The following is a 14,250-nucleotide window of genomic DNA, read 5'->3' as shown; positions in this document are numbered from 1 at the left end:
TGCACTGAGGAGGTACCAAAATGTAAGTCCCTTTTCTGTTGTTTGTAAATTAATATAATATAAAATGACATGGATCTATTTTAGCCATTATATAAAGCAAATAATGAATGTTTTGATATTCTTTCAATGGAACGAATATTTAATTTGGTGGAAGCTGGAACATACCATTCAGCTCGTTGAATGGCCTCGTTGAATGGTATGTTCCAGCATTCACCTCATAAATATTTGTACCATTGAACTCAAACATTATTTGAATATGGATCCACCTTAACCAGCAACTACAAACATACTCTTTTGGTATTATCTGCAAGTCAGGACACAGACTGTAAAGTGAAGGATCCATCAAAGCACAACATCAGCACATGCTAGTGACCTTTATGAAATTATTTCAAGACACGTTGCAGGGGTTTAAATACAAACTGCATGAAACTATTCTTAGTTGTACATTACACATTTTCCACCATTGCCACTGGTGCTACGGAGCTCTTAGTAAAGATGATTCTGTTTCACTCCAAGCTGCAGCTAATGCTGCGTTTACACATAACGACGACAAGTCACGAATGCCACGAAGTACACATTCTTGGTCGCTGATCACGAATGTAATGATTCGGGGCAGAGGCGTCAGGTGTCCTCAGGATCTGCTGCAACCTGTTACCACATGTTACGATTAATGGCACATGTTGCTGCAGAATTATCAGGAACCATGACGCATGGTCAAGAATAATGCTCCGCATTGTTGCGCGCTATGGCACGCTATTGCGCGTAACAGCGCATCGGTAAGTTCTGTCACATTGTGAACAAGGTGAATTGTCTCCACACACACCCATATTCATCCAACCGAATTCAGATCACTCCAGTTTTTCAGAAGAACTTTGTGACTGCATGTATAGTTGGGCTCTGTGCCATGGAGTGGTGCAGAGAGGAGGAGGAGGACAGAGCCAGATGTCTGGCTTCATGCGGCTGTCGTCTCGCACGTTTTCCCAAACATCCTGGCACATGCAGCAGGTGGAACACCTGCAGGAGCGCGCTGAAGGGCACTGAAATGAGACTATTATCCGACGTGGTGTCAGCAATCAAACTGAATGTGGTGCAGCAGGGTTTAATTGTGCACACGCTTCTTCCTCTGCCAGACTGGAGGAGGTGCAGAGATGTCTGGCTGCACGTCAGGCTCGTCTCGCTCCTCTGGCTCAGACTCATTCTCCTGCTCATTGGTTACAACAACAGGTGGAACACCTGCAGGAGCATCCTGAGGAGCTTCAGCAGGAACTGTGGAACGACACTTGGCTGACTTCGCGTCACTGTTCCTCTTTGACATACTGCATCAAACTGAACGCTGTGGAGTTTAATTATGTGTACATGACAGAAAACTGATTCGTCGTGGCGCACAGTGAAATGTGACACCGCGTTCCAAGTCGTGTCAAAACTTTACAGTTTCCGTGTCACTTCGTAATAACGCATGACAGTTTGGGCTCCAAGAACCATCACAGGAACCACTTCGAACGCTGTCACGTTCTATTAAGGATCACTACTCATTAAGACAGATCAACACGCTCAGTTGTGACCTCCACGATGTGAGACGAAATGAGGGTGGTGTGTGACATTCGTGGAAGATTTTTTGACAGGCAAAAACATGCTCCACAAATATCAAGAATATAAGAAACCTATTCAGATGCGTTAAGTCACGTTAAGAATGTCAGGAATGTGTCACGAATGACAGAAAAATGACATTCGTAACGTGTCTTGCTTATGTGTAAACGCACCTTAAAGTGAGTACAATAGTGGGATTTCAAATACACTGCATTTTACACTTCGACCAATAGAGGGCACTATAAGATAAATGTTTTTTGGAGAACCAATCACATATTTCACTCATATATTGTACTTTTCTTTGCTTAAGGGGACTCTTCTTTACAATTGCAACATTGATATTCACAGTAAAAGAAAATAAAGAATTTAAAAAATGCCCTGGCACTGAAAAATAATGTTTAGGGCATTCTGATTAAGATGGATCATAAAGCTGTGTCCTGAAACTTTTTTTTTCTTTTATTCCATTCTCTGTATTTTATTGAGCAGTATCACCAGAAAGAAGCAAAACGTTTCACATTTGATGGAAGCAAATAATACTGTTTGTCTATGGACAGGGGAAAAGAAACGTACATAAAAACACAATTTTGCTGTTGTCTTGATATTTATTGAATATCATTCTAAATCATTTACAGTGATCAAGGTTTGTTTTTTTTATCATTACATTATTAAAACATATTTCACAACAACTAACAATTTTATCACATCCAAAATGCATATATATAATAAAGATAGTTAGTCTGATACAAAAGACAAAAAAGCCATAGATGAATAACATCACATACAAAAAGTCAATAAGAAAAGTGTGAAATATTAAAATCCCGCAGATGATGCACATTCATTTCAGAGGAGGTGCTGATGACTTGGAGGAAAATTAAATCAATGTCATTCTGCATGCCAAAAAAACAAAAACAAAAAAAAAAACAAAATAAAAAATAGACCCCACAGAGGCACTTAATTTCCAAAAAAAGTTGAATTTTTATGATGTATTACAAAATATTGACAGTTAATGCTCAAATCTTTATATTTCAAACAATACTTCTTTTTGCTTGTAATACTTATTACTTTTTTTATTCTATTTTCCATATCATTACCAACGTAATAAATATTAAATCATTATTTAGTAAAGTGACCATGATTTTGCTGATATCCAAACAAGGGCTTGGGTGAGGGGAAGGAGGATGGGGTGGGGATGGGGGGGCTGAATAAGGAATGCAGAGAATATCTTTTATAAAAATCTATCATCCGTCCATCCATCCATCCATTTTCTTCTGCTTTATCCGGAGTCGGGTCGCGGGGGCAGCAGCTCAAGCAAAGCTGCCCAGACCTCCCAATCCACACACACCTCCCCCAGCTCCTCTGGGGGAACCCCGAGGCATTCCCAAGCCAGCCGAGAGACGTAGTCTCTCCAGCGTGTCCTGGGTCTTCCCCGAGGTCTCCTTCCAATGGGACGTGCCCGGAACACCTCTCCAGCGAGGCGTCCAGGGGGCATCCGGAAAAGATGCCCGAGCCACCTCAGTTGGCTCCTTTCGACGTGGAGGAGCAGCGGCTCGACTCCGAGCTCCTCCCGAGTGACCGAGCTCCTCACCCTATCTCTAAGGGAGCGCCCAGCCACCCTGCGGAGGAAACTCATCTCGGCCGCTTGTACTCACAATCTCGTTCTTTCGGTCATGAGCCAAATCTCATGACCATAGGTGAGGGTCAGAACGTAGATCGATCGGTAAATCGAGAGCTTTGCCCTCCTGCTCAGCTCTCTCTTCACCACGATGGTCCGATACAGTGACCGCATCACTGCAGACGCTGCACCGATCCGTCTGTCGATCTCATGCTCCATCTGCTCGTGAACAAGACCCCGAGATACTTAAACTCCTCCACTTGAGGAAAGACACTCCACTGACCTGAAGAGGACAAGGCACCTTTTTCCGGTTGAGAACCATGGCCTCGGTTTTGGAGGTGCTGATTTTCATCCCGGATGCTTCACACTCGGCAGCAAACCGCCCCAGTGCATGCTGAAGGTCCTGATTTGATGTAGCCAACAGAACCACATCGTCTGCAAACAGCAGTGATGAGATTCTGTGGTTCCCAAACTGGACCCCCTCTACACCCTGGCTGTGCTTACAAATTCTGTCCATAAAGGTAATGAACAGAACCGGTGACCGGTTTGTCACCGGTTCTGTTGTCACCAGTTAAAAACCTATCATACAACACCATTGTTCATTTCCCATGTTGATTTATGTGATTTTGAGCATGTCAGGTTAACAATTTTGCCCTGGATAATTACAGCATCTGTGTCACCCATCCAGCAAATCATCATGCCAATCAGATTCTGGATTATGTAATCACCGCTCCGTCACAACTAGTGAGCTATACGGATGGAAAAGAAGTTATTGAAGATGGATTTGTAAGGAGTTATTCTTTTAATAGCTGTTTGAAGGGAAAGTGGTGGCCAAGTCGTTAATGCAGTTGGTTGCACTGTGGAAGGTTCCTGGTTCAAACCCCACCCCTTCCACATCTCTCCATGTAATGCAGAGTTAGGAAGGGTATGCGGTGTAAAACTTGTACCAATTTACCATGCAGATCCACCTAGGATTTGCTGTGGTGACCATGAGTGCAAACAAGAGACTTTTGAATGGAAAAGTCTCAGTTTTTTTCTCCAAACTGCTCCCGCCTCTCAGCTTGATTGTCCAAGTTGGGGCTGAGGCCCCGATGTGAGACAGTACTAAAACGGGAAACCCCATTGACTATCAGTGCTCCGCTGTCTATTGGACAGATATAATCAGACTCATCGGGTTTCCTCTTTCTCAGGTGGCTGAACTGAGTAAAGCCCAGTTTCTTTGGCTGTAAAAAAATACATAAAAAAATCAGTAATTTTACTTTAATCCAAATGATTTCTTTCAAACTTTCAGAGTGTACTTTTACCTTAACTTTGGCGGTGGTGGTGAGAGGAATGTGACCTGTGGCATTGCCATACTCCCGCTTCTCCTGTGTGGCCTGAGGCCCTACGAGAGCAGAGAAGGCGGTGGCGAGGTGACGGCGAAGCAAAGTCTTCTGTGGAGGGATATTTAACAGCAGGGCCAAAGTCTCTGAACTGAATCGAGGTTCCAGGATCTGAAAGAGCACAATGACAACAATCAGCAAAGGCAGCAACAGATCATCAAACACACTCAGCGCTTAGTGCTAACATGACTCATACTTACAATCAGCCCACCATGAACACCGCTGCCCCGTAGGTTTGGAGCATATTCAGCCAGGTCCACTGCCCGCAGCCACTCCATTACACAGTGGTTCGACCACTGCACCACCTCTGATGGAGATGGCTGCTTCTGAGAAACAAAAGTGACAAAACAAAAGACTTTTAATCTGCATTTCTATGACTCCAAACCAATGGCAAGCTGTGTAATATTGCCACCTTGTGGTCAACTGCTGTAATTATGTTAAAAGAGTATTCAAAGCAGAGCTCTATAACAAAACTCTATAGCCATTTTAGTGCCCAAGGCAAGATTTTGGTTTGGGACCCCCCAAACCCCCTGACAATATTAATAATGAAAAGGTGCTATGTTCAAACAATACAAAGCAGTACAATAAAATATAAAAACAGAATACAAAAGTTGCAGTAATGGTTTAACTGAAAGTCAGTCCCAGTGAAAACAATTTTTTTTTTTCCTTTTCTTTTTTTCAGTAACAGAAATGTATATGTGCTGTGGCCAGTGAATACCTAGTGATTGTGTTTGGTAACAACAGTTCTTGAGAAGCAGAATGTGCAAACAAGATAACATTAAACTATAATGTAACACTAAAATTTGAACTGTCTACCTGTCTGCCTTATAACAACCGTGAGGTGGCCCATCATGGTACTGTGCTGCTCCACTATGAACAGTTACCGCAAATGAAATCTCAATATTTGAGTATGATTTTGCGTCTATATGTATCTTAAATTTAAAGAGCCATTTTTAAAATAATACACTACATACTTATGATATTTAGTGTATGAAGCTCCTGGGTTTTAAGCTAAATTATTTTTAAATGTTACAAATAATAAGCCAATGATAATGTATTATTATATATCTTGTCTATCTATAAGACAGCATGTCTTTTTCCTGATTCTCTCCCCTCAGCCCCAACCAGTCTGAGCAGAAGACTGCCCCTCCCTGAGCTTGGTTCTGCTGGAGGTTTCTTCCTGTTACAAGGGAGTTTTTCCTTCCCACTGTCGCCAAGTGCTTGCTCATAGGGGGTCGTTTTGACCATTGGGGTTTTTCTGTAATTATTGTATGGCTTTTGCCTTACAATATACAGCACCTTAGGGGCAACTGTTTGTTGTGATTTGGCGCTATATAAATAAAATTGATTTGATCTGATCTTATTTTTAAAAGAATTAGAATCTGATTTATCATTATCGCATCATTATTATATGCAAAAAAATGTATTTAAAATGGCTACAAAAGTGGACCTTTTAGGGGTTTTGGGAAACTTGCAATGACACAAAAATAAATGATTTGACCACATGTTGAGGGCTGTATTGTTTTTAATACACACAAACACACACAAATAAATATTATATATATATATATATATACACACACACAAACACAGTGGAGAAAATAAGTATTTGACCCACAGAATCCAAAAAAACAGAAAATCACATTGTATGATTTTTAAATAATTAATTTGCATTTTATTGCATAAAATAAGTATTTGACCCCCTACCAACCAGCAAGAATTCTGGCTGTCACAGACCTATTAATTTTATGTTGCAGGCATCCATTTCAAAATGACCAAATATTTGCACAAAACAGTAAAGTTTATCAGTTTGAACATTAAATATCTTGTCTTTGTGCTCTATTCAACTGAATATAGGTTGAACTGGATTTGCAAATCATTGTATTCTGTTTTTATTTACATTTTACACAATGTCTCAACTTCATTGGAATTTGGGTTGTACTCATAAAATGAATTTAAAAGGGTAAAAACCATAGTAACAAACTATGCTAGCATGCTAGCCATACGAAAGGGAAAATAAGTGCGTCTTAAGTCTGGACGTGAAAGTCCCTACAAATTCTGACTGTTTTATTGATACAGGGAGCTCATTCTACAAAGCAGGTGCACAATCAGACAAAGCTCTGTGACCCACAGATTTTTGTTATTCACCCTAGGGACACAAAGTAGTCCTGTGCCCTGAGAATGCAGAGACCTGGCTGGTACGTAGGGTTTAATTCGGTCAGCTAAGTAGGGAGGTGCTAGTCCATGAACAAATTTATAGGTTAAAAGCAGAACCTTAAAGTCTGATCTCACAGGGACAGGAAGCCAGTGAAGAGATGTCAAAATGGTTGTAATGTGGTCAAACTTTCTGCTTCCTGTCAAATGTCTGGCAGCAGCATTTTGTACCAACTGGAGACCCCTAATGCTGGACTGCTGTAAACCAGAAATATAGAACATTGCAGTAGTCCAATCTAGAAGAAACAAATGCAAGAATCAGGGTCTCAAAATCAGCCACAGACAGGATGGGAGGAATCTTCGCTATATTTCACAGGTGGAAGAAAGCAGTCCTCGTAATATCTCTAATGTGGAGGTCAAAAGACAACGTAGGATGAAAAATTACCACAAGGTTCCTCACTTTGTCAGTGTGATGTACGTCACACGAGCCTAGGTTAATTGTTAGCTGGTCAAATTGATGCCGATGTCTCACTGGACCAAGAACCATAATTTCAGTCATGTCAGAGTTTAAAAGAAAGAAATTGCCAGACATCCAGTTTTTCACTGATGCAAGGCAATCCTCTAAGGATTTTATGTGGGTGACATTACCATCAGTTATCAGTATGTATAACTGAGTATCTTCAGCATAGCAATGAAAACTAATCCCAAAATGCCACAATATGTGCCCAAGAGGTGCTATATAAAGGGAGAAAAGCAGGGGGCCTAAGACCGACCCCCATGGAACCCCAAATTTCATGTCACAAAGGTTAGAGATAGTGTTGTTCTACAAAACACAGTGAGAACGACTGGCCAGCTATGATGTCAACCATGCAAGGGCATTCCCAGTAATCCCAAAATGATTCTCCAGCCTATTGAGTAGAATATGGTGATCCAAGGTATAAAACACAGCACTAAGATCTAACAGCACCAGAACCGTTGTGGCATCAGAGTCCATTGCAAGGAGATCATGTTCCAATTTAGTGAGCGCTGTCTCTGTTGAATGACATTTTCTAAAAGCAGACTGCAGTGGCTCAAAAAGTTTATTCTCAGTAAGGTGGTCCACTTTTCCATCATACTTCCTGATTCCCTCTCTCTACATCATTAACTTCCTCCTTCTCGCATAACACAATGCTAAAATTCCCTCAGCTGTAGGAAACAGAATGTGAGAGCTTTTGACCTCTTAAAATAGGTCAAGGTTAGCCATCTTTGAACTTGTCCAAGTTCTGTGTTCCAAGAATGGTCCCTTGTGAATTTGAAGACCCTGGCAGTAGTAGGAATGGGCTTATGCTGTATGAGCATAAAAATAGGAAACAATGTGACCTTTTGACCTCTTAAAATAGGTCAAGGTTAGCCATCTTTGAACTTGCCCAAGGTCTGTGTCCCAAGAATGTTCCCTATAAATTTGAAGACCCTTGCAATAATAGGACTTGACTTATGTGGAGCACAGATAGACAGACGGACAGACAGACAGACACCAAGTCTTTGCAATACCCGCTCGGGGAAAAAAAAACAAAAACAAAACAACAACAAAAAAAATAGCAAAATGAAATAAGAAAACCGCAGATGTTAACCGTGCAAGTCAAACACTAGCTAGCTTTGGACTGGTGGCTGGTTGAAATAAACATGAAGTTACATGGTTACTTTGGTGACATTTTGGAACATTAATTAAATGCAATAACTTTCTAAATTTCTGTCCTTTTCTCTAAATCTTATCATACCTCTTCACCTGGCCTGCGTCGAAGACAGTTGGGGTTGAACTTGTTAGCATGGAGGACGTGGATGGCACACTTAATACTGAGATGATGGAGCTGACTGGTCACTTTTAGAGTCAAGAGGTCATTCTGTTGGAAAAGAAAAAATCACAGTACTTATCAATGAGACATCCTGTTGTTTTAGGTTCATACAAATACTGTATACTTATCTTTCTTGCCCTAAAAATAATTTTGTTGTAAAACAGGCAGGGTTGAGTCTTACCACTGTGAGGTACTGAATCATCCGACCATCCACTCGAGCCTCATGGAACTGGTCCTTATACTGAGGCAACCCGATGTCATCCAACCAACCTGAAACACATGTAAACTGGACATGAATATACACTTTTATAACACTTCATCACCAAACAGCTTTCAAAATATGATTAATTGTTTATTTGTAATTCATGGATCTGAGAAGTACAGTCTGTAATTGTAGATATGATTCAAGGTGAACATGTCACATAAGAAGTAAACTTCTAGTATCATAAAGTCTTACACGTGACCCAGATATGGTCCAATTCTGAAGACTTCTCAATAACTCTGGTGCTGAATGACTTCATAGCAAGCTGCAGCTTCTTCCTGTGCAGTGGGTTCTTCATGCCCATCTCCTGAAGTCAGAGAACATGTTATACTGTGTCACATAATAAAAAAGTTACAATTATTTATTTTGATGTCAGGAACTGAAAGTGTCTAATTTTCAATTACTTTTGTTAAACTTAAATTCACACATTATTATTATTATTATTATTATTATTATTATTATTATTATTATTATTATTATTATTATTATTATTATTTTAACAACATAACTAAATAAGTGCACAATCAACTGGCTAAATAACACTAGATAAGAAGTAAAAGAAGACTGACAGAATTCATTGCTTTGACACTTTTTTAAACTTTTTTTGTCATTTTCACCCTGCAAGAATAGCAAACAGTGTTGGTTCAGAGAGCATTTTTCCACTGGCCTAACAGCATGCGCACACATGCTGTTGGGGGGTTTGAGCTGTTTTTCTTGTTGCCTGTGACATTATTGTTTTGAAGCAGGGTCATTATAATAATAATAACCTTTATTTAACCAGATTATTTAACCAGAAAGCACATTGCGATTGCGAATGGAATCTCTTTTATAAGGCCTGGCCAAGATAATAGACATAACAGCATAACAGACATGTTAACATCATCAAATACAATAATCTTGGTCATTGTAAATTGTAACAATGTATAAGATAAAACAACTTAGAATTTAAAAACACTGCACTGTCCAAAATAATCTGATTCACAATCTCTTAAAATAAAGTGGAAGACATTCAAAGAAATCAACCCAGACAGTTTCAATTCAGATTGGAGGACGTTCTAATCAGAGGGAGCAGAAAAACTAAAAGCTTACTAAATCAACTGCATGAGAATAAACGTGTTCAGCTCATTCATGAATGCAGAGAGCAAATGTCAAAGATCTACTCATACCCAGAAGAAAATTAATTGACTCAAAAACAAGTCTTTTGCACAGATTGTTACAAACAACATATGACGAGGGATGAGAATGGAAAGGTTTTATTGATATTGATAACATTATTAATTCTGTTTACCAGTCCTTATTGATTTTTTTTCTTTTTTTTAATGTGGACACTTTCACATTAAAGGATACATAGTGAAAAATGGGCATTAATAGTAAAATTGTGATAAGATTATTTTGTTTATTTCAGTAATATTACTTTCTCATACATCAGGCCCACATAGATAATTATGGCAATTATCTGAGCTCTACCATGATTTCTTAAACAGTTATGGCTGCAAATGCACCTGTTTTGTATGTACATTTGTGTGTGAAAAACTAAGTGTATATCTCTGTTATTAAATTATAAGAAGCCTGACTATATAACCTTCTTCTACTTATATGATCTTGTTCATTTATTTAGTGCTGGTGGAGATATTTTTTCAACTATTGTACTTCTTTTTATCAAATATCCCCTCCAACACAAGGCTCAGAAAAAAAAACAAAAAAAAAACATAAAAAATAAAAGTCACCTTAAAAATGCCAGTTAGATACAATGATATAACAGTGCTGTGCATGTTGCAATATGTGATGAAATTATGTTAAAGTGAAACAAGGAAATACTATGAGTGTGTTTTATTTACAGTGTGAGAAATAAACAATGGAAATGGTTAAGTAATTTCACTAAGCAAATACCAAGAAATGGGTTGCATTTTTTTCTTTCGACTTTACTTTCAAAATCCATGATGTGACTGAGCTCCAAATGATTAAGTGACAGTGTATATCCAATCATCATGTGAATGTTCAGCATCCAGGCCACAGCTCGATTCACCCCCAGAGATGCCGAGCATCCAGGGACGGGACAAAATCATAGCATTTATTCAATGACCATGGACAAAATCAGTTAACAAAATCGAGTCAGTCGATTTGTGATTCTGAACAAACTCGTCTTCAAGATGAATGTGTCCTAACGCATTTGTAATCATTGACATATTAACACAACTGTAGTTGCAGTCTTGGAGACATCACCTCTGGAATGGATGCAGGCTGCAGCTGCCATGTTGTAATCATAATTTTATATGCCCAGAAAGGTGCATAGATCTAAATACGTGTACAATGTACCCGCCCTCCCTGTTTAATTATCTGACCTTCTCAAAGTCTTGAGGTGTGGCAGATAGCAGCATTTGTCCGTTTTCAACCCACTGTCTGGTGAGGTTGACATACTGTCCCAGGCCATAGTCCTCCAGCCAGCCGCACACCTGATTCTTGGTCCACTGGCTGAAGGGAGTGTTCATGTCACTGAGAGAAAGAGGAACAGTAAATAAAATTATTCTCACACATATTTTAAAAGATCATTATTTAATGGCCAGTAAAATACATAAAACAGTCAAACATACACAAACTTTCAGTTTCAGACTTTTAAATTGGGCTAATAGAGAATTTGTACAAAACCATGTTGCTTCACTGTACATCTGCAGCATTTTAATTATGACATAAATGTCACAGTTGCAGGTGATCAGGACAGTGTGCAGTCTTACCGTGCAGAGTCATGAGAGTCGGGGGTCTGGATCAATCTGGGTCCTGCTGTAGCTCGCAGTCCTCCTCTTTTGAACTGATTTGTATCTGGATCTACTGCCTGGATTCCTCCAGACTGGGTTCTTCGAAGTCTATACATGGACATGGTTAAATATTGAAAAAGAAGGAAAATATTAATTTTATCTACTGAAGTTGTGTTACATTAAAATATGATCATCTTGAATGTATCACTTTTTTTGGAGGGGGGAGTAAAATTTGTAAATCACTTGAAAAGATTTTACTTAAAATAAGATTAATAAATAAATACAACACTTTATGGCTTTCTCACCTTTACATTCAGATGAAAATATTTGAGTTATATTGAGATTTCAGAATTGTTTTGAGATTTCAGAATTGTTTCACGTTGCATATTCTTATGACGCTATCCAGTAGGATGGGTATTGATAAGATTTTATCGATATCGACGCCATTATCGATTCTGCTTATCGATCTTATTCCTTATGGATTCCCTTATCGATACCTCTTGTGAATTTTCTGTGTACTAAAAGTAGGCTTTCTCGGTTTTCTATGTCAACAACATTTTATTGAGTCTTAAAGTAAATAAATATGAAATTGGTCACTGGATCCTTGATCTCTGGACATAAATAAAAATAAACAAAATCTGTTGTTTTTGTCAAAAGCATTTCCTTTCAGACATTTTGGCATGAATGTCTCTCCATACCTCTGAGCTGAGCTCAGCTGGCTGCAGCACGTCAGAGCAGGACATTTCATTTTGTGAGGAAAAAAATGTTTTGATTGATTGCAGTTTGTTTGTATTACAATGTTTGGAAAGAGGTGTCAATTGATTTAAACTGCGTTTCACTTTGAATTTATTAATTCTGACTGGACTCTATCATTGTAACTTGACTCAGCAGAGAGCCGCGCAGCGTTTGGAGCTGTGTGAACAGAATGGAGGATGAATCTTGTTTCTTTCTCACAACAACACAGGAGTCCCAGTTAGTGACTTTAATCCACACAAAAGTGACTCACTATTGAATTGACATATTCAGGGATGAAAGTGGTGAAAAACAAAACAAAAAAAAAGCTGTAACCCAAAATTACCCCCCAATACCACCCACATGAAAATGTTTGAATTATAGAATCTCTGAAATGCAGTCTGGGACTATTCCAGACAATAAACTGCAGTGAGTGCAGCATCCATTTTGGTGAGAAAAAAACCCAACTTTCCTTATTCAAATTCATTCCAGTAGTATTCTGCTCTTACTAGGATGCAGCAGTTTTCTAGCTTGGCAGATAGTTCTGGAGGAAATCACTGAAGAAATTAACAAACTGAAAATATGGTTTGACCGAAACAAATTGTCATTAAACTTAAATAAAACAGGGATGGAGTGGAGGTGTAAGAGTCACTAGCTGTTCACAGGAAATAGTTATTTATTTCTAGATTTATTTATTTATTTATTTATGTTCATTGTTAGTTGGTTTTATATTTTCTATTGTGTTTTGAATCAGGTTCTTTTTGTCTCTTTCTCTAAAATTGTATTGTAGCATTATTAATTATTATTACTGTTATTGTTGTTGCGGCTATTATTATTATTATTATTATTATTATCCATCCATCCATCCATTTTCTTCCGCTTTATCCGGAGTCGGTCGCGGGAGCAGCAGTTCAAGCAAAGCTGCCCAGACCTCCCGATCCACACACACCTCCTCCAGGGGAACCCCAAGGCGTTCCCAAGCTAGCCGAGAGATGTAGTCCCTCCAGCGTGTCCTGGGTCTTCCCCGGGGCCTCCTCCCAGTGGGACGTGCCCGGAACACCTCTCCAGCGAAGCGTCCAGGGGGCATCCGGAAAAGATGCCCGAGCCACCCCAACTGACTCCTTTCGACGTGGAGGAGCAGCGACTCGACTCCGAGCTCCTCCCGAGTGACCGAGCTCCTCACCCTATCTCTATGGGAGCGCCCAGCCACCCTGCGGAGGAAACTCATCTCGGCCGCTTGTACTCGCGATCTCGTTCTTTCGGTCATGAGCCAAATCTCATGACCATAGGTGAGGATCGGAACGTAGATCGATCGGTAAATCGAGAGCTTTGCCCCGCTACTCAGCTCTCTCTTCACCACGACGGTCCGATACAGCGACCGCATCACTGCAGATGCTGCACCGATCCGTCTATCGATCTCACGCTCCATCCGTCCCTCACTCATGAACAAGACCCCGAGATACTTAAACTCCTCCACTTGAGGCAAGGACACTCCACCGACCTGAAGAGGGCAAAGCACCTTTTTCCGGTCGAGAACCATGGCCTCGGATTTGGAGGTGCTGATTTTCATCCCGGACGCTTCACACTCGGCTGCAAACCGCCCCATATTATTATTATTATTATCATTATTATTATTATTATTATTATTATAGTAAGTCCCTTCGGCTGCTCCCTTGTTTGCACTCGGGGTCGCCACAGCAAATCCAAGGTGGATCTGCATGTTGATTTGGCACAGGTTTTACGCCGGATGCTCTTCCTGACGCAACTCCACATTACATGGAGAAATGTGGCAGGAGTGGGATTTGAACCCAGAACCTTCCGAACTGAAACCAAGCGCATTAACCACTTGGCCACCACCCCTGCTATTATTATTAAAATTGTAATATTTTTAAAATGTATTTTTGTTTATATAATAATAATATATAAATAAATGCTG

At 39.8% G+C, this 14,250-nt stretch overlaps 1 protein-coding gene across 2 annotated transcripts in view; it reads right to left on the bottom strand.

Moving 5' to 3' along the window:
* Positions 1-3,656: 3,656 nt before the first annotated feature.
* The window catches only part of ppfibp2a (PPFIA binding protein 2a), a 79,471-nt gene continuing 68,877 nt past the window's right edge, over positions 3,657-14,250 (bottom strand). For both annotated transcript variants that reach the window (XM_034188871.1, XM_034188879.1), the window contains 8 exons: positions 11,562-11,690; positions 11,172-11,322; positions 9,025-9,136; positions 8,749-8,837; positions 8,493-8,615; positions 4,782-4,907; positions 4,504-4,692; positions 3,657-4,422 (listed from right to left, as the gene is read on the bottom strand). In XM_034188871.1, the coding sequence (XP_034044762.1) occupies positions 4,225-4,422; positions 4,504-4,692; positions 4,782-4,907; positions 8,493-8,615; positions 8,749-8,837; positions 9,025-9,136; positions 11,172-11,322; positions 11,562-11,690 (1,117 nt within the window). In that variant the 3' untranslated portion in view covers positions 3,657-4,224. The remainder of the gene's footprint in view (positions 4,423-4,503; positions 4,693-4,781; positions 4,908-8,492; positions 8,616-8,748; positions 8,838-9,024; positions 9,137-11,171; positions 11,323-11,561; positions 11,691-14,250) is intronic.

This window comes from Thalassophryne amazonica, chromosome 2, assembly GCF_902500255.1.
Source record: "Thalassophryne amazonica chromosome 2, fThaAma1.1, whole genome shotgun sequence".
Lineage (NCBI taxonomy): Eukaryota > Metazoa > Chordata > Actinopteri > Batrachoidiformes > Batrachoididae > Thalassophryne > Thalassophryne amazonica.
Note: the sequence above shows the minus strand (reverse complement) of the source record. Positions and strands in the feature narration are given on the sequence as shown.